General features: G+C 56.4%; 1 protein-coding gene across 3 annotated transcripts in view; it reads left to right on the top strand.

Moving 5' to 3' along the window:
- Positions 1-19,364, top strand: part of KCNAB1 (potassium voltage-gated channel subfamily A member regulatory beta subunit 1) — a 70,821-nt gene that overhangs the window by 34,891 nt on the left and 16,566 nt on the right. For 2 of the 3 annotated variants that reach the window (XM_038146266.1, XM_038146267.1), the window contains exons 2-3: positions 9,659-9,702; positions 17,683-17,720. In XM_038146266.1, coding sequence (XP_038002194.1) covers positions 9,659-9,702; positions 17,683-17,720 — 82 coding nt within the window. Of the gene's footprint in view, positions 1-26; positions 164-9,658; positions 9,703-17,682; positions 17,721-19,364 lie in introns of those variants that run through there. The other variant, XM_038146268.1, reaches the window with a different exon arrangement.

Below are 19,364 nucleotides of genomic sequence, written 5' to 3'. Positions count from 1 at the left end.
ACAGTGCAGGTGTCAGATTGAGTGCCAGAGCAGAGTGAAGGATGCACGTGCTCAAGTCAGAGCAGAAATCTGTGTTTCCAGCTTGCACAACTTGGGCCACCTACGCTGGTCCAGCTGCTGCAGCTTTGTGTTTATCTGTGCTGCTCTTCGGTTGGGAACAGAGGTAAAAAATCCCTGAGATTTGATGTTTTGCATAAATATCTGAACTTCATCAAGCCAGGGGCACTTGGGCCATGCCCACAGGGGGGACTGCTGGGGTGGCAGGGCAGGGCCAGGGCTGGGGCTGCGTGATGCCTGCGGGTCCCTTCCAGCTCAGGACATGCTGTTGCTCTGGCTCTCTGTCCGTGCTGCAGCTTTGTGGCCTGGAGCTGTCCTGACCTCTGTCCACACAGGAACCTCGGCTGGATGTGGCGCCTTGCTCGGGGCACCCAAAGGTGCCAGGGCCACGGGCTGCTGTGGGAAGGAGGTGACACTGTGGGGATCAAGGTGGCACTGTGGGGATGAGGTGATGCTGTGGGGATCAAGGTGGCACTGTGGGGACAGGTGATGCTGTGGGGATCAAGGTGGCACTGTGGGGATCAAGGTGGCACTGTGGGGACAGGTGGCACTGTGGGGATGAGGTGATGCTGTGGGGACAGGTGGCACTGTGGGGATCAAGGTGGCACTGTGGGGACAGGTGATGCTGTGGGGACAGGTGGCACTGTGGGCACAGGTGGCACTGTGGGCACAGGAGGGCCCCTCTGGGCTGTGTCCCGTGGATGGGACGGAGCAGTTTGGGTCATATTGGGGTGAAAAGGGTTCCATTTAAGAACCGGGAATATTTCCGGGGGACAAGCCGGCCTCTGGGCTGTGCCCAGCAGGGTTTGCTGCACCCCGCCCTTTTCACTTTGCATTATTGACGGCTTTAACCCCTTCCTCGCCGAACCGTTTCTCCCCAGCAGGGAGCACTTTCTGCGGCGCCCAGAGCAGCAGGAACGCTGTGGTTTGTCCCTGCCCGGGTGCTGCGGGTGTCCCGGGGTGCTCACCACCCCCATCAGTGCAGCAGAGGGGCTGGCAATCCCTGGGCAGCCCAGAGCTCGGGGTTGGCAATCCTGGGCCAGCCCAAGGCTGCAGATCCATCGCTGCAATCCCAGGCCAGCCCAGAGCTCGGGGGTTTGAAGTCCCTGGGCCAGCCCAAAGCTCAGGGTTGGCAATCCCTGGGCAAAACTCGGGATTTGCAATCCCGGGCCAGCCCAAAGCTCAGGGTTGGCAATTCCCGGGCAAAACTCAGGATTTGCAATCCCGGGCTAGCCCAGAGCTCGGAGATGGCAATCCCTGGGCAAAACTCAGGATTTGCAATCCTGGGCCAGCCCAAGGCTGCAGCTCCATCACTGCAATCCCGGGCCAGCCCAAAATTTGGGATTTGCAATCCCGGACTAGCCCAAAGCTCAGGGTTGGCAATTCCTGGGCAAAACTCGGGATTTGCAATCCCGGACTAGCCCAAGGCTGCGGCTCCATCGCTGCAATCCCGGGCCAGCCCAAAGCTCAGGGTTGGCAATTCCTGGGCAAAACTCAGGATTTGCAGTCCCGGGCCAGCCCAAAGCTCGGGATTTGCGGTCCCGGGCCAGCCCAAAGCTCGGGATTTGCGGTCCCGGGCCAGCCCAAAGCTCGGGATTTGCGGTCCCGGGCCAGCCCACGGCGGTCCCCGCGGCACGGGCGGCAGTCCAGCGAGCCGCTGTGCCTCGGGAAGTGTTTTGTGCCCGACGGGACACAGAAAGCGTCGTTTGCCTCTCCTGCCACCCACGGCACGCAGAAACAGGCTCCTGCCAGCGGAGCGTGGCCCGGGACAGCTCCCGGTGCCCGAGAGCCGCGGGGCTTTGGGAGCCGCGGGAGCCGGAGGAGAGCCAGCGCTGAGAGCAGGAAAGCAGCCCGGTTAATTAACGGCGGCAATTAGCGCCGCCGTGGGGCCCGGCCCAGCCCGAGCCCGAGGGATGGTGACAAATGCATGTACCCGGGGTGTCAGCACCCGCTGAGCATCTTCCAGGACGTGCAGGGCACAACACTGGGAGAGCAACTTTGAAACACAGGCAGGCAGTGATGGGACACGGGGGACAGCTGGAAAAGAAAAGAGGGGAGGTTTGGATTAGATGCTGGGGAGGAATTCTTTGCTCACAGCTCTGGCACAGGCTGCCCATGGAGCTGGCAGTGCCCAAGGCCAGGCTGGATGGAGCCTGGGACAGGGGGAGGTGTCCCTGCCATGGCAGGGGTGGCACTGGAGGGGCTCTGATGTCCCTGGTACCCAAACCATTCTGGGATTCTGGGATTCTGTTATTTTAGCCTGCAGGAGTGGAGCGGGGGGTCGAGGCCAAGCCAGGTGTCACTGTCCCCACTCCACAGGTGACAGGTGAGGGACATCAGATGAGCTGGAGAGGGAGATGGGGAGGGTCTCTGCTTTCATCAGGGTGTTGGTGTCTCTTGAAACAGCCTCTTTTTTCGGGGAATAAATCACATATTTTATTCATTTTCTGCACAGAAAGGAGCGGTTCTGGAGCCCTGATGGGGATGTTTCTAAGCAACGTTGTTTTCCCACCACCAGCGTCAGGAGCAGTGACTTTTTTACTTTTTTCTTTTCTTTTTTTTTGTTCATATTTTTGTAGCAATAAGACAAACTCTCTGCAGTTTATATCAGGAAAGCTGTGCCATGATCTCCCCAGTTTGGCTGTATCCCCCCACCTGCGAGGGGGTGTGTGAGGGGTCCCCTGGGGGTCACCTGCCCCCGGGTTGCTGTGCTGGGACCATCCCCTCAGGTTTTATTTTGGTAGAGTTTGGCTGCTGTGGGCACAGGCTCAGGGCGATGAAACCAGGCTTGGAAGGAGCCAAAAGCAGATTTATCTGAATTCTGTGGAGCTCTCCCTAGCCTGGAGATTCTTCTGTGGGTGTGGACTCAGAAATGTTTTAGTCATTGTATGTGTTATTGCAGAGATTTTATTTAAAACTTCTGGGTTTGCACGGGGGGGGAAAACCTCTTTCTGCTTCTCTGTCTCATTTCTGATGGATGGGTGGATGGATGGGTGAATAAATGGGAGATGGAGAGGTGGATCAATAGATAGAAGGGTGGATAGAGATGGATGGATGGATGGATGGATGGATGGATGGATGGATGGATGGGTGGATGGATGGATAAAAAAGAAAGAAAGAAAGAAAGAAAGAAAGAAAGAAAGAAAGAAAGAAAGAAAGAAAGAAAGAAAGAAAGAAAGAAAGAAAGAAAGAAAGAAAGAAAGAAAGAAAGAAAGAAAGAAAGAAAGAAATGAAGAAAATAGAAAGAAAGAAATTGATAGAAGGGTGGATGAATGGATTGATAAATCAATAGATGGATGGATAGATAGATAAATCAATAAATAGATAGATAGAAGGGTAGATGAATGGATTGATAAATCAATAGATGGATGGATAGATAAATCAATGGATGGATGGATGGATGGATGGATAAATCAATGGAGGATGGATGGGAGGGAGGAGGGAGGGAGGAGGAAGGAGGGAGGAAGGATGGATGGATGGATGGATGGATGGATGGATGGATGGATGGATGGATGGATACACAGATAAACAAGCAGACAGGGTGGTTATCCTGGTCCCTTCCAGCTAGGAATGCTGCAGGGCAAGGGAAGGTTTGGGCTGATTTGGTAGGTGTTAATTGAAGAGGCCAAACCCAAACCGTCCCTGCCCCAGCAGTGAGGGGAAGCAGATCCCCCCTGGGCAGGGGAATGAGCTGCGCTGTAATTGCTCTGTCCCCGAAGGACAGGGAACCCTTGTGGGTTAACGAGGTAATTGAGCAGCACAAGTGTCTCGGGCCATAAATCTCTGCCAGGGAAGGGGGGGGCTGTTGGCTGTGTCCCTGTGTGGGGTTTGTGCTGCTCTAGCAGCTCCGTGTGCCCTGCAGGAGCCGGGCTGGTGCACGGTGGGTGTGGGACACGGATGGGGAGGGCTCCCTGAGGAGGGGAATGGGAGATGGGTGGGGAGGATTTTCTGAGGAGGGGAATGGGAGATGGATGGTGAGGGTTTCCCAAGGAGAGGAGTTGGGAGATGGATGGTGAGGGTTTCCCGAGGAGGGGAATGGGAGATGGATGGTGAGGGTTTCCCGAGGAGGGGAATTGCGCTTCCCCGCTGCTGGCTGAGGGCTTTGCCTGGGGCTGGGCTGTGCTTGGGAGGACGGAGGTGGCCCTGCAGGGACAGGGACAGCCCCTGGGGATGCTGCCGGGTCCCTCAGCGCAGTGTTGCAGAGCACTCGGTGCCGCTGCGGGGCCCTCACCATCCCCCTGCTCCGGCGTTAATTACAGCCCCACAATTGCGGTCGTTTTCTGCCCTGTGCCACGGGAAACAGCCCCGTTCTGTGGCACGGGTGCTTTGCAGGGATGTTTAACCCCTGTTTTCTCTCTTTTCTTTGGCTGAAGCTGTCCCTGTGGGCTCAGCAGTGGGTGCTCACACAGATGTCACCACGCTGGGTTTTTTTTCTCCTAAAGCCTCGATTTGTCTGCCAGAGCTGAGCCTCTCCTCCCTGCTCTCCTGGCTCCCCAGGATCCTGTGCCTGCTCCCCTGGGAGCTCTCTGCTCCGGGCTCGTCCCACATCTCTATGTACATATATAAATTACAATTCCTCTGCTTCTCCTTCAGCTCTGCCTGCACAGTCAGCACTTACCCTTCCCAGGGAAAAAATCAGCTCCAAATTCCCATGAAAACCATCAAGAGGCACAAGGAGGGCTGGGAATTTTCCATGTCATGCTCCATCCTCGCTGCTGCCCTGTGCTGGGGGAGTTTAGGCTGGGCCCTGCTGGTTTGAGGCAGGATTCTGTGCAGCATCCCCTTCCCAGGAGCAAGGGAAGGTGGAACCCAATCCCAGGGGATTTTTCCTTGTAACGTGGCCCTGGTTGAAGATTGGATTATGTGTGTAATGTTGACTTTAGTTAAAAGACTCGGGAAAACCTGTGATATTTCCCCCTGTCTTTTTGCTGTCAGGTTTTATCCCAGATACCTCTGTGCTGCTGCAGGACGTGTTAGTCCTCCCATTCCCTTTGTGCCACTTTTGGACTTTCTGATGTTGAACCGCAGGGCTCCTGAAGCCAGAAATGGTCACCTTGACTCTAGTGTGCACGCTGGACCCTGCTGCTTTCTGTGGCCACAGAATGAGCCCTCCTCCCCCAGCACTCCCAGTTGGATGCATCTCTGGAGGATTTTCCTTGCTTTTGCCCATCATCTCTGCAGCTAGGTGGCTGACAAGCAAAATGATGGGTTTCCCCCCCAGGGTTTGAGGGTTTTTTTTTCCCCCCAGGGTTTGAGGGTTTTTTTTCCCCCCCAGGGTTTGAGGGTTTTTTTTCCCCCCCAGGGTTTAAGGGGTTTTTTTTCCCCCCCAGGGTTTGAGGGTTTTTTTTCCCCCCCAGGGTTTGAGGGTTTTTTTTCCCCCCCAGGGTTTGAGGGGTTTTTTTCCCCCCCAGGGTTTGAGGGGTTTTTTTCCCCCCCAGGGTTTGAGGGGTTTTTTTCCCCCCCAGGGTTTGAGCTCATCCCAGGCAAAACCCCAGCAGCCAGTGGGCACGGAGGGCCTGGTGAGGATGAGGAAGGAGCAGCAGGGCTGGGGTTGGCCCGGGCAGAGGGGGTGAGAGTGGCAACACGACACAAAATGATGACACGGACACTGCTACTCTCCAAGTGAATAAAAAAAAAGAGACCTTTATTTTCTGACTCCAGCATTTATAGTTTTCCAAAAGTGACAGTGGATTGGAGGGTGACAGTGCCACCTCTCCAATGACACTGGACAGACCAAGAGTCCATCAATTCTCTCCTCCTCCATGAAAGAATGTAAAACATAAGTTATTTACAGAATTGTGTGTGAGGAAGTTTGTTTCAAGAATGTAAACATCAGAAAACTTAGCAAAGTCTTAGAAAATCAGGGTGACAGGTGAGCAGCCCTGTGGCCGTGCCATCCCAGGGGTCCTGTCTGGCAGGGAGGTGCCACTGTGGCTGTGTTCGAGGGACCCCAGGATGAGGGGAGAGATGAGAACCTTGACTGCATGTTTCAGAAGGCTGATTTATTATATTATGATACATTATATTAAGAAGCTATATTAAAATGATACTAAATGAATAGAAAAAAGAATTCATCAGGAAGCTAGAAAGAAATAGAATAGGATGAATAACAAAAACCTGTAGCTGCTCAGTCTCAACACAGCTGGACCAATGACTGGTTATTGAGTAAAAACAATTCATGGGAGACCAACCAGAGATGCACCTGTTAGTAAACTAGATCCCATTCCACAGCCATCAGGTAGTTATTGTTTACATTTCTGTCTTGGAGCTTCTCAGGAGAAAATCCCAGCAAAGGATTTTCATAAAATATCACAGTAGTGGTGCCACCCCTTCCCTGCTGCCCCGGGCTGGGCTCCCAGCACACTGCCAGCCTTTTCCCTGCCTGGCTGGGCTTGGCAGCAGCTCCGGGGCTGCTGCCCCAGCTCCCCGCAGGGCTGCTGCCCCGGCCTGCCAGGATCCCCCGGGGCGAGGAGCAGCCTAGTGCAGGGTGCTGCCAGCCCCGCCGGGCACCCCGGGGCGTTCTCAGCAGGTGCCAGGCTGCAGGCTGTGTTTGCTGTGACTCAGAGCCCGCTCTGCTGCCAGGCTGCTGCCGTGGGACAGGCTGCCAGCCCGGCTCCTGCTGGGCAGGGGGATGCCACCCTTGGGTGCTGCCAGCCCGGCTCCTGCTGGGCAGGGGGATGCCACCCTTGGGTGCTGCCAGCCCGGCTCCTGCTGGGCAGGGGGATGCCACCCTTGGGTGCTGCCAGCCCGGCTCCTGCTGGGCAGAGGAATGCCACCCTTGGGTGCTGCCAGCCCGGCTCCTGCTGGGCAGGGGGATGCCACCCTTGGGTGCTGCCAGCCCAGGCTCTGCTGGGCAGGGGGATGCCACCCTTGGTGAGCCCCCCGAGCTGGCCGGCACAGGCACCCAGCAGTTTCCCACAGGATGCTCAGCCTCAGCAGATGCTCCTGATGGACTGGGATCCGTTCCCGGCCCCTGGCAGGCCCTGCTCCCAGCACAGCCACCCCGGGCAGCCGTGGGGCTGCTGCCAGGTCAGCTGCAGGCACGGGGCTGCCGCATTGTCCCCGAGCCCAGAGCCAGTGCGGGGGGAGCACAAGGAGCTTTCGCTGCCCCGTTACTGGGAGACAGCCCATTGATTTCACTTGGCAAGCGTGCAGCTCCAGGCACGTGCCTGTCTGTCTGTGCGTCTGTCTGTCTGCTCCATCTCCACCTGCACCCACCTGAACGGGTGTGAACGGAGGTATATGTGGGTATTTGCCTGCTGGGTTTTTGTGGGTTTGTTTCTCCCGTTTTGGGAGGCAGAGGAGAGAAGCAGCTCTTGAATGACGAATTCCAGGCCAATTCCTGCCCTGCAGGAGGAACCAGGCCTGGGCTCCGGGAGCTCTTACACAGCACCAGGTCTGTGCTGGGGCCGGTTTCCCCCCCCAGTGTGACCAGTTTCCCCCCCCCAATTGTGACCAGTTTCCCCCCCAGTTGTGACCAGTTTCCCCCCCCCAGTTGTGACCAGTTTCCCCCCCCCAGTTGTGACCAGTTTCCCCCAGGTGTGACCAGTTTCCCCCAGTGTGACCAGTTTCCCGTGCAGGTGGGGCCTCTCTGCACACCTGGGGGTGCTCTCGGGCTGGGCCATGGGCTCAGCGTTCCCCCTGCCCAGCTCCTCCCTTTGCAGAGGGATCAGGCCCCGCGGGGATTTGGCATTTCCAGCATCAGTTTCCCCACGATGCGGGTCAGGTGTGTGCTGAGCAAACGGCAGAGCTCTGGAAATCCAAACACGGCGTTTCTGCCCGGGTTTGTCGGCTGAGCGGGCTCTTCACAGCGCCGGGTGTTGCTCCCTGGGGCAAACCTGGTGTGTTTTACCCCAAAAGCTGCCTGGAGTGGGGAGGGAGCAGCCCTGGCCGGGCCAGGGGAGCTGTGGGGGCAATCACTGAGGTCTGGGCTGAGGCGCTGCCACAGATCCCACTGCCAGGGGTGGTGAATCCCAGAAATGCAGGGAAACGCCCCAGAGGTGCGCTCCCACCATCGTTCCTACAAACACATGGATTAGGGGTGTATAAAGGGATGCATGGAGAGGACCTGTGTTTGCACACTGGGGATGTCTCTGTGTGTAGATATAAAAAGGGAGGTATAAAGAGGGCGTGCCCATGGATTTATAGATTTAAAGGGTATGTGTGAGTATTTCCATAAAAGGTTACACACAAAGGATATATATATATATATATCCTTTTATATATATCCATATTATCCATATATATATGCATAGAGCTGAAGGACAAATGTGCAAAGGGGTGGGTATATAAAATATATACGTGTGCAAATATGTACAAAGGATGTGTGTGTAGATGTGTGTTTGTATTCATGTGGGGTTCATGGCTGAGCTGTGCCCACAGGCTTTGAACAGCTAAGATCAGGTCTGTGAGAAAAATAGGATTAAAAACCAACAAAACAGTTGGAAGCTGTGAGGGAATGAGCAGCAGCACTTGACTCCAAGGGGTGGTATGGGGTGGGTGGGCTGTGTGCAGAAGGAATAAGGGATGCAGAAACCCCCATCCCGTGGCTCTGGGGCTCCTGCCCTCGGTGCTGCAGCTCTGGGGCTTTGCCTCTGAACCTCCCGAGGGTTCCAGTCGTGCTGGGGAGGGTGGGGAGGATTTGTGCTGCTGGTGGGCAGGCTCCAGCTGTGCTTGCACTCAAAAGATGGGAAAAAAAAAAAAGGAAAAAAGGAAGGAAAACTAGAAAAGGAATAAAGAAGAAAAAAATAGAACACACACTCAAAAAAAGAGGTCAGTGCCTGCCTTAGCTGTGCTGTGAGCCTGGGGGCTCGTGGGGCTGGAGATGCAGCTGCAGCTTTTCAGACAGACCTGCAGGTCAGGTTCCTGTGTCTCCCAGCAGCTGAAATCCCCATTAGGAGCACTGAATTTTGGGCACAGCCATGTGTTAAGGGGTCCTGGAGGGGTGGGAGGATGGGCAGTCCTGCCCCGTGGTCTGGCTGGTCCTCCTGCCCCCCCGGGATGCTCCTCAGGGAAATGGTGCTGCAGGGACGAGAACCTGACAGGGCAGGAAATCCAGTGTGGAAAATGGGACGGGCTGGAGGCACGGGTCACAGCCTGGCCAAGCCCTCCCCTGACCCTGCCCGGGGCCAGCGGGGCTTTTCCTTCTGCTGGGTTTCATTTGCCTTCAAACAGCTCGGCAGGAGGGGCAGGGACTGTCTGAGGTGCCTGCAGCACAGGGCTGGGCAGCGATTTATTCCTGATCCTGCCCCGTGGAATGGGATGAGCTGTGGGGCCCTTCCCACCCAAACCACTCTGGGGTGCTGTGCGAGTGCAGGGAGGGTTTGTGGGGCCCCAGCTGACAGTGGCTGTGAGGTACAGCAGCATTTATTTGGGTTTATTGCCAGCGCTGAGCACTGGGAGGAGGAGGATGGCAGCACACCCACCCCTCCCCAGCCTGGGTGCCCGGCTCCCACTGTGGGACCTGTGCCCCTTTTGGAGGAAAACAGCGTTTGGGCAAAGCTGTGGCCTGTCCCCTGCAGCTGCTGGCTGCCCCTGGGGTTATGCTGTGTGTCCCTCGAGGGCTGAGCTGCATTCTCTAATTATTTTCTTTTCCTTGCAGAAACCTCGGGAAGTCCGGGCTGAGAGTGTCGTGCCTGGGGTTGGGTGAGTACCTCCGGCCTCTGTGCCCAGCCCAGCCCTCAGGGGAGCTGTGGGAGGGTTCGTGCTGCAAAACCCTCTGGTGTGCCCGCTCCCTCGGGGGAGCAGCCTGCAGGGATGCCACGGAGTGTCCCCAGGAGGGCCAGGGCTAGCCTGGGCTGGGGCAGAGCTCCATCCCACCCCGTGGATCCCACCCTGTGGATCCCACCCCGTGGATCCCACCCCATTTCCCATCCCATCCCCTTCCCTATGTGCCCTGTTATCCCCCTGGCTGCAGAAACCCACAATTCCATACCAGTGTTTTATCCCCTGGCTCCAGAAGCCCACAGTTCCACACCAATGTTTTATCCACAGTTCCACACCAATGTTTTATCCACAGTTCCACACCAATGTTTTATCCACAGTTCCACACCAATGTTTTATCCCCAGTTCCAGAAGCCCACAGTTCCATCCCAATGTTTTATCCCCAGCTCCAGAAGCCCACAGTTCCATCCCAATGTTTTATCCCTGGTTCCAGAAGCCCACAGTTCCATCCCAATGTTTTATCCCCAGTTCCAGAAGCCCACAGTTCCACACCAATGTTTTATCCTCTGGTTCCAGAAGCCCACAGTTCCATCCCAATGTTTTATCCCCAGCTCCAGAAGCCCACAGTCCCACACCAATGTTTTATCCCATGGTTCCAGAAGCCCACAGTTCCATCCCAATGTTTTATCCCCTCTGTGTGCTCCAGAAGCCCACAGTTCCATCCCAATGTTTTATCCCCTCTGTGTGCTCCAGAAGCCCACAGTTCCACACCAATGTTTTATCCCCAGTTCCAGAAGCCCACAGTTCCACACCAATGTTTTATCCCCTCCGTGTGCTGTTTCCTGGGGAAGGCTCTGCTCGGCTCCTGGGGAGCTCCTGCTGCCTTCACTCAGAGAAAGGCTCTGGAGTGCATCCCCTGGGATGCAGACGGTGCTGTGTGATGGACACCCAGCCCTGCAGGGAGGAGGAGGAGGAGGAGGAGGCTGAGCTCTGCCGTGCAGCCCCGGGATGTGCAGGAGCCCCAGGGATGGGGGCTCTGCCCCAGCACAGCCCCTCCAGCCCCATTCCTGCTTCCTGGGGGTCGCAGTGAGGTGGAGACACCAGCTCAGGGGCCTTAAAGACTGGCTGAGAAAGGCAGCAGGCCCAGTGTGAGTTTATAAAACCATGGAGTTTGATGGAACGCTTTGGTTTGTCGCTACTCAGAGCACGTGGAGGGAGCTCAGGTTAAAATCAGTCTGCAGTGGCTGAAGAGGATGCTGGCCCACAGGAGGGTGGGTGACGAGGGGGAGGGAGACCCTCCCCTGGAGCCCTGGGGGCCAGAGCAGCCCCAGACTGAGCAGTGCTTCGGGTCTGGAGGGTTTAGCAATGCTCCATCACCACAACAATAGCAGGGCTTAATCAGTTGACTAATTTAACATTTATAAAGTGACTCAATAGGATTTGCTATGAGCGCAACAGTAGCTTAATTATGAATCTAAGCTAATTACGAATCTAAGATGGCAAGGTTCATTCTCCACTTACTCAGAGTATTTAAATCAGTTGATGTACCCACAGATCCGAGGAGTCTGCAGCAAGCTTTCGACCCGTGGGACAGCCAGGGAAACACTGCTGTCTCTAGACTCACAACCTGTGGCATGCTTGGCTTTAGTCATCAGGAAATTTCCATCCTGGGCGCAGTTTGGCTTGGTAGTTACTGGAATTTTCTTTGAGAAGTCCAGTTATAATAACAATAACATTATTTAACAATTCTATTGTTATTATTAGGTCAGAGCAACCTGGTCTATGGGAAGTGTCCCTGCCCAACAGAGGGGTGGAATGGGATGAGCTGCAAGTCCTTGCAGCCCAAACCATCCCATGATTCTGTGATTATTCTGCTCAGGCTGTTCTGACAATAAATACGGCCTTGGGGCTGTTTGTGGGAAACCAGGAGCCTGGTGGAGCACAAGCTGTGTTTGGGATAAGCTCCAGGGGGCCACCTGCCCAGGTGAGCACTGCCAGGGCGAGGAGGTGCTGCTGCCCTGGGGCAGGTGAGGAGCTGGGGGGCTCTGCCTGAGCGTCCCTGCCAGGGCTGGCTGCCCCCAGAGCTGCTGTCAGCCCTCTGGGGTGTGGGCTCAAACTGGAGGGGTTGTGAAAGTCACCCTGTAGCACACGTGGGAGAAGCAGGGCCCGCTCTGCCAAGAGCTCTTCTGGTTAAAATAGCCCCAGCCTTGGAAGGGACTGCTCTGTGCAGAGTTTTATTTATCAGCTTTATTTGTCAGCCTCACAGCTTCCCCAAGCGCTGCTGGTGTGGTGGAGGAGCAAGCCACGGAAAGGAAGTAGCAGCAGGAAAAGAAAAGAAAAAAAAAACCCCAAACAGTTTTGCAGAGCTTTTCTTTGATTTCAAGTGGAACTGCAGCAGCATCTAAATATACTGAGCCTTTGTGAGTGCAGCTGTGCAGGGGCTGGGGAGGCTGCTGGGCACCTCCTCCTGCTGAGCCCCAGCTGTGCAGGGAGAGGGGAGCAGGGGAGCCTGAAACCCCGAATCCAGCAGCCCGCATCCCCTGCAGTGGGCAGGGGCTTCTCCTGCTGCTCAGCACCTTTTCTTTTGGATGGTGGCTTTGGGTTGGAGGGACCTTAAAGCTCGTCCTGTTCTCTCCCTGCCACGGCAGGGACACCTCCCTCTGTCCCAGGTGCTCCAAGCCCTGTCCAGCCTGGCCTTGGGGGATCCAGGGGCAGCCACAGCTGCTCTGGGCACCCCGTGCCAGGCCTGCCCACCCTGCCAGGGAAGGGTTTCTCGCCAATATCTGATCTAAATCTCCTCTCTTTCAGTTTAAACCCTCCCCCTCGTCCCTCCTGTCCCTCTGTGGATCCCCCCGGTGTCTGCTCCCGGCTCTGCTTGATCTGACTTTCCTAAATGCCTTCTCTCTTGCAGTTCCCCAAAAGATAAATGTGTTTCCCTGTGTTCTCTGCAGCATGAAAATCTAATTTAGGGCTCGCTAAAGTTTCTGAAGGCTCAGCAGTCTTCCTCAAAAGCCTTGCAAAATCTCAGCCAGGTGGGAGTGTGCTTCATCCTGCAGGAGAAGTGGAGGAGAAGGGGCAGAAATCCGAGGTGGGCAGGGCTGAGAGCAGGGACCCCTCAGTGACATCCTGCTCCTCCTGGCCTAGGGGCAGCTGCTGGCAGTGCTTCCAGGCAGGGAGGGCCCTCAGAGCAGAGATGAGCATCATTCCTGCCTCACTGCAGCTCCCGTGGAGCTGGGACTGCTCAGCCAGGCTGAGCTTCCCTGGGAACGTCCCAGTGCTGGGACTGCTCCTGCCTGGGCTGAGCTTCCCTGGGATCATCCCAGTGCTGGGACTGCTCCTGCCTGGGCTGAGCTTCCCCAGGAACATCCCAGTGCTGGGACTGCTCAGCCAGGCTGAGCTTCCCTGGGAACATCCCAGTGCTGGGACTGCTCCTGCCTGGCTGAGCTTCCCCAGGAACATCCCAGTGCTGGGACTGCTCCTGCCTGGGCTGAGCTTCCCCAGGAACATCCCAGTGCTGGGACTGCTCCTGCCTGGGCTGAGCTTTCCCTGGGATCATCCCAGTGCTGGGACTGCTCCTGCCTGGGCTGAGCTTTCCCTGGGAACATCCCAGTGCTGGGACTGCTCCTGCCTGGGCTGAGCTTCCCTGGGAACATCCCAGTGCTGGGACTGCTCCTGCCTGGGCTGAGCTTTCCCAGGAACATCCCAGTGCTGGGACTGCTCCTGCCTGGGCTGAGCTTCCCTGGGAACATCCCAGTGCTGGGACTGCTCCTGCCTGGGCTGAGCTTCCCCAGGAACATCCCAGAGCTGGGACTGCTCCTGCCTGGGCTGAGCTTCCCTGGGAACATCCCAGTGCTGGGACTGCTCCTGCCTGGGCTGAGCTTCCCTGGGATCATCCCAGAGCTGGGACTGCTCCTGCCTGGGCTGAGCTTCCCTGGGATCATCCCAGTGCTGGGACTGCTCCTGCCTGGGCTGAGCTTCCCTGGGATCATCCCAGAGCTGGTCCTGCTCCTGCCGGGGCTGAGCTTTCCCCCCCTGCCCGGATGAGTTTCCTCCAGGTGAGCCTTTCCCTGGGGATCTGCCCGCCTGGCCCTGGGCTGCTGCCAGCCTCTTTCCTTGGTGGAAGGTGCTGCTGACTGCAGGGAGGGCCAGGTGATGCTTTTCACCTGTGCAGCCCAGGGGGACCCTGCCTGTGGGCTCCTGCAGCTTTTGAGAAAGCCCTGACCTCCAAAGAGGTGATGATGAGCCCTGGCTGCAGGGAGAGGAGCAGGACAGACCTGCCATCCCAACATCCCCAGTCCCGTGGACAGAAGGTGACAGGTGGCTGCAGAAATGGTGTTTTGTGAGCCCAGAGGGGGCTGCTGTGCCCTCGGTCCTTGCTCTGGGGTGAGGTTTGGCACCATGCCTGCCGGCAGCAGGGGCTGGGGGCTCAGCCCTGCTCCTGCACTGGGGACACTGGTGCAGGCAGGGCTGTGGCGCTGCTCAGGTGGGCTTTGCTGGGCTGGAGCGGGAGCCAAAGCCGGGCCTGGGGCAGGAATTCCCCTTGGAGGCGAGGAGATCCACTCCTCAAGGCGGGAGGGAGGACGGTGATGGGCGAGGGGCAGTGGTGGGAAGTCTGTCTGTCCTGGGGCGGGGGATGCCTGTCCAAGCCATGAGCTGGGGCAGGTGAGAGACAGCCACTTGGAAAGGGGAAAGGAGCAATTAAAAACATCGATGTCTTTCTCCAGTATATTTTTCTTCCCAGATGAGTGTGTTGGCTGAGGTTGTGAATCATCCTTGGCTGTTGTTTGAAATGCCAAATGCGCCTTGTGCTTTTTTTTGCCTTTTTTTGATTTGCAGAGGGAGGGGAGCAGCCTGTGCCACGCCGTGCCTCTGCTGTGCTGGGGGTGCCTTCCCTGCTCCTGAAGCAGAGAGCAGAGCCTCTCCCTCGCCCAGCCACAGCTGGTGCCTTGGGGCTCACCTTGCTGAGCCAAATTCACATCCCCCCCTGGTTTTTGTGATGATCATGGGGAAAAATGCCCCTTGGAATCCCCACCCGCGTGCTCCTGCTGTGCTCCTGTGCCCCAGCTGGGCCCTGGGACCTCAGGCAGGGCTGTGCAGTAGCAGAGATGTTTATTCTGTGCATTTCAGGAGCTTTGGGGTGCCCGGTGTCCTGCTTTGAGCTCGCTCTCACAGGGCTGCTCCCCCTGTGCCCCAAGCCCCGAGCACATTGTCACTCGGTGGGACAGGCTTTGTGTCAGAAGGTGAATTTTGACAGGCTGTGCACTCTGTGGGGAGGATGAATAATCCCCTTCCTTCTCACCTGTGCACCTGTGTGCTGCTTATGCAAAAGGGAAAAAAAAATCACTCTGAGACAAACAGTCTCAACCCATTTTTTGGTACAAACACATTTTAATGTATTCCTGTAAAAATAACACCTCCGAAGCTTTAACATGGAAATCAGGCTTCATTTGGTTATTTTTTTTATCTGCATGAAGAGGCTTAAAGATAAAATGAAAACAGGTTTCAGTTTTATCTTTGTTGAGCAGGACCAGAGCATTTAAACTCCGATAATCAGGGAAAATGCCTCTCCTGAGCTCTGTAGCCAGCAAGGTGCAGCAGGGGTACTCCTGTCCCATTATTGTTGTCCTTGCAGAGCTAAGGAAAACACAAAATTAGCTAGAAAATACGTGCTCTTTGCTCATTTGTTTGGTTTCCATTTCCTCTCTGATCTGTGGCAAACTTGGCTTTTCCAGCTCGGGCTGTTCTGCAGGAAGTCAGGAGTTGCAGTTTGAACTCACACTCTGTGCATCTTTAAATAGCTTTATTTGCGCTGAGAGCAGCCTGACGTATTAAAAAATTCAGATTGGCCTTTTTTTGAGGGAAAGAGAGCGAGCTCCTGCTGCCGGAGGTGAGGAGTGGCTGTGTGCTCTGAGCAGGGCTGATCAAAGCTGCCCCGGCGCCTCCGCCCCTGCTCGGGGTTCATGTCCTGGCACCCAGGGACCCCGTCCCTCTTTGAGGAGGGGCTGGGAGCAGCTTTTGCGTCTTTTCAAGTGCAGGCAGGCAGGGAAGCTGCGATTCCTGCCCCTTGGCAGCCCCTGAGCTCAGCCCTGGCGCTGCAGTCCCTGTCCTGCTCCATCCCCGCTCCACGGCTGGGGTGGGTTGGGAGGGGTCCCCAGTGCCACCCTGCCACCTCCCGCTGCCCCAGGCTGCTCCAGCCTGGCCTGGGACACTGCCAGGGCTGGGGAAATCTCCCTGGGGTTTCCAGCTGGGGGCCTGAGGAGCTCTGGAGGAGCTGTGCTGGGCTCAGGGGGCTCTGGAGGAGCTGTGCTGGGCTCAGGAGGCTCTGGAGGAGCTGTGCTGGGCTCAGGGGGCTCTGGAGGAGCTGTGCTGGGCTCAGGGGGCTCTGGAGGAGCTGTGCTGTGCTCAGGGGGCTCTGGAGGAGCTGTGCTGGGCTCAGGGGGGCTCTGGAGGAGCTGTGCTGGGCTCAGGGAGCTCTGAGGAGCTGTGCTGGGCTCAGGGGGTTCCCAGGAGCTGTGCTGGGCTCAGGGGCTCTGGAGGAGCTGTGCTGGGCTCAGGGGGGCTCTGGAGGAGCTGTGCTGGGCTCAGGGGGGCTCTGGAGGAGCTGTGCTGGGCTCAGGGGGCTCTGGAGGAGCTCTGGAGGAGCTGTGCTGGGCTCAGGGGGCTCTGGAGGAGCTGTGCTGGGCTCAGGGGGCTCTGGAGGAGCTGTGCTGGACTCAGGGGGCTCTGGAGGAGCTGTGCTGGGCTCAGGGGGCTCCCAGGAGCTGTGCTGGGCTCAGGGAGCTCTGAGGAGCTCTGGAGGAGCTGTGCTGGGCTCAGGGGGACCTTGTGCCAGGCTGGCAGGAGGCCCAGGGGTGTCACAGCCCTGCTGAGCCCAGGGCAGCAGGGATGTCTGGGCAGGGCCCCCCGGTGACCTGCTGCTTCCCCAGCTCCCTGCTGCCTCTTCCCCACTGCCTGAGGAGATGTGTATCCCTAAAATAAACACATGCATGCAACATCTAGACACAGAAATCATGTTCTTGTGGGAGCTCCTTGGGGTTGGGCCTGCTGACCTTTAAAGGTCCCTTCTAACCCAAACTGATTTGTGATCTGGTTAAATCCACACGCTGCTTCCACCACAGGATATTTTATTTTATTTTATTTTATTTTATTTTATTTTATTTTATTTTATTTTATTTTATTTTATTTTATTTTATTTTATTTTATTTGTTAAGCAATGATCATAAAGAGATAATGCCCCAAGTTCTCCTAATAATAGACCAGAGCCAGCAGCTGAGCCTAAACTGCAGCAGCTTTAGGAGCAGCCTAGAGGAAGCAGTGCCCTTGGGCTGGGCTGGCACTGGACATTGGTTAATGGAGAACTTCCCAGGGAAAAGTCGCTTTGGGTTGGAAATCTTTCCTGTCAGAAGAAATATTTCTCTTTTTTAATGTCTTCTTCTTTTATTTTTTTTTAATTCTAATTTTGACTTTCAGGATGCTAAATGCTCAAGTCCATATTTAAGGAGACTTTCATTCCCCAAACAACGTGTTGTGGCAGCATCGCGGGTTTTTTCCAATTTGTCAAATGGAAGCTTTGGAAAATGATTTCTGATTTGGAAAGAGCTTCTGATTTCAGGGCCTGGAAGGGTCCCAGGCCAGGCTGGACAGGGCTGGAGCAGCCTGGGACAGTGGGAGGTGTCCCTGCCGTGGCAGGGGTGGCTCTGGATGGACTTTGAGGTCCCTTCCATCCCAAACCATTCCATGATTTGAATCCAGCTCTGTATTTTGGCACCACAGCAGCCCCTGGGTGCTGCCCTGGGAGCAGGGCCCTGTCCTGCCTGGCTGCAGGAGCTCTCTTGGGGCTGCACCACCCCTGAGCCAGCTCACCCCATCTCAAACCCATTCAGTCCCAAAGGGAATTCTGGTGAAATCTCATTTTTGATGTTGAAACCCTCTCGTAGTAACAGATTATTTTGCTTTTTCCAGGGACCTGGGTCACTTTTGGAGGTCAGATCTCAGACGAGGTGAGTGCATGGAACAAACCCTGCTCTGCGTGGGGGGTTTAATTTCATTTTTAAATGAAATTGTAGCTCCTGGAGCCTTCCTGCACAGAGAGACAGCAGCGAGTCACTACACAGAGCTCTGCCATAAGCCCCTAATGAATCTGACATTCCCAGAGGTGGACTCTCACAAGCCCCATCCACCCCTCAGGGCCATCTCCTGTCCCGTGCTGTCCCCAGCAATGTCCCCTGCTTCCCCTGGGCTCCTGCAGCACGAACTGGGAACTATTTTTGTGTGTGGACATAACGGGCAACAGTCCCAAATACAGGCAGGGGCTGGCCTTACAAAGGTGATTTATTTTTGACATAATAAGCTGAAACAACTGAGAAGGAGCTCGGGTTTCCTCCGTGCTGTTCCCTGGAGCAGATGGCTCCTGATGCAGGGAATCCCCCCCGGAGCACGGGGCTGCACGTGGGCTCCTCTGCAGCCCAGCTGTGCCAGATGTGAGCGCCCCAGGGAGAGCAGCTGCCTGCCCCCGGGACGTGGAACAACCCCAAAACAGCTCTGGCAGGAGGAGGAGAGCCCAGGAGCCTCAGTTCCAGGGGTTTTCCTTCAAATTCACTCATCTGTCATGGTGGCACTGCTTCTCCTGTGGCTCCCCTGGCTTTGGTCCTGTGAACTGCCAAGCTTTGGTCTCTTGAATTCCCAACTTTGGTCCCATGGATTCCCAGCTTTGGTCCCGTGGATTCCCAGCTTTGGTCCCGTGGATTCCCCGGCTTTGATCCCATGGATTCCCAGCTTTGATCCCATGGATTCCCAGCTTTGATCCCATGGATTCCCAGCTTTGGTCCCAGTGAATCTCCTGGCTTTGGTCCCCGTGGCTCCCTGGCTTTGGTCCCATGGATCCCCCAGCTTTGGTCCCTGTGGATCCCCAGCTTTGATCCCATGGGTCCCCGGCTTTGGTCCCCATGGATCCCCGGCTTTGGTCCCCATGGATCCCCGGCTTTGATCCCATGGATCCCCGGCTTTGGTCCCCATGGATCCTCGGCTTTGATCCCATCTCATGGCACTGTGGGATGATGACCAGTCAGGTGATGGTCAGTCGAGGCCTGTTCTGATGTCCACTTTGCGCTCTGCTCCTCCTGCCCCCCTTGCTCACCGTAATTCCATGCAAAGCAGGACAAATTCCATGGAAAAGCAGGAGAAAAGCACAGCCCTGTCCTTGGGGCTGCCCTCAGGGTGCTGAGCCAGAGCCTTCAGCCCCTCGGGGTGCAGAGGAGCCCCAGGGCCCCACAAATGACCTTCAGGCATTTCCCCACCCTCTCTGGAGAGCTGCAGCAAGGCTGGCAGGCAGCCAGAGGAACATTAAACCCCCCAGGAACACAGAATTAACACTTCTGTGTTAAACCCGGCAGCACCGCCGAGCATCTCCTGTAACCCTGTTAAATCCTTGGCTGCCTTCCTGATGGAAAGCTCCCGGGAGAGGAGATGAGCTCCTGCCGGGCTGGCTCCGGGGGGGCTGATGTAAATCCGAGTTTTGGTGTCCCTCCCTCCCTGCCGGAGGTGTCCCCTGGGCAGGGGCTGCCACAGCCCTCCCGGCCGTGCTGAGCCCGCTCCCGTGGGATTTTCCCTGCCTGGGGCGTGGTTGTCACCTGGCTGTCCCCTGT

This window comes from Motacilla alba, chromosome 9 (assembly GCF_015832195.1).
Source record: "Motacilla alba alba isolate MOTALB_02 chromosome 9, Motacilla_alba_V1.0_pri, whole genome shotgun sequence".
In the NCBI taxonomy this organism is placed as follows: Eukaryota; Metazoa; Chordata; class Aves; order Passeriformes; family Motacillidae; genus Motacilla; species Motacilla alba.
The sequence above is the reverse complement of the archived record's forward strand: the minus strand, read 5'-3'. Positions and strand labels throughout refer to the sequence as shown.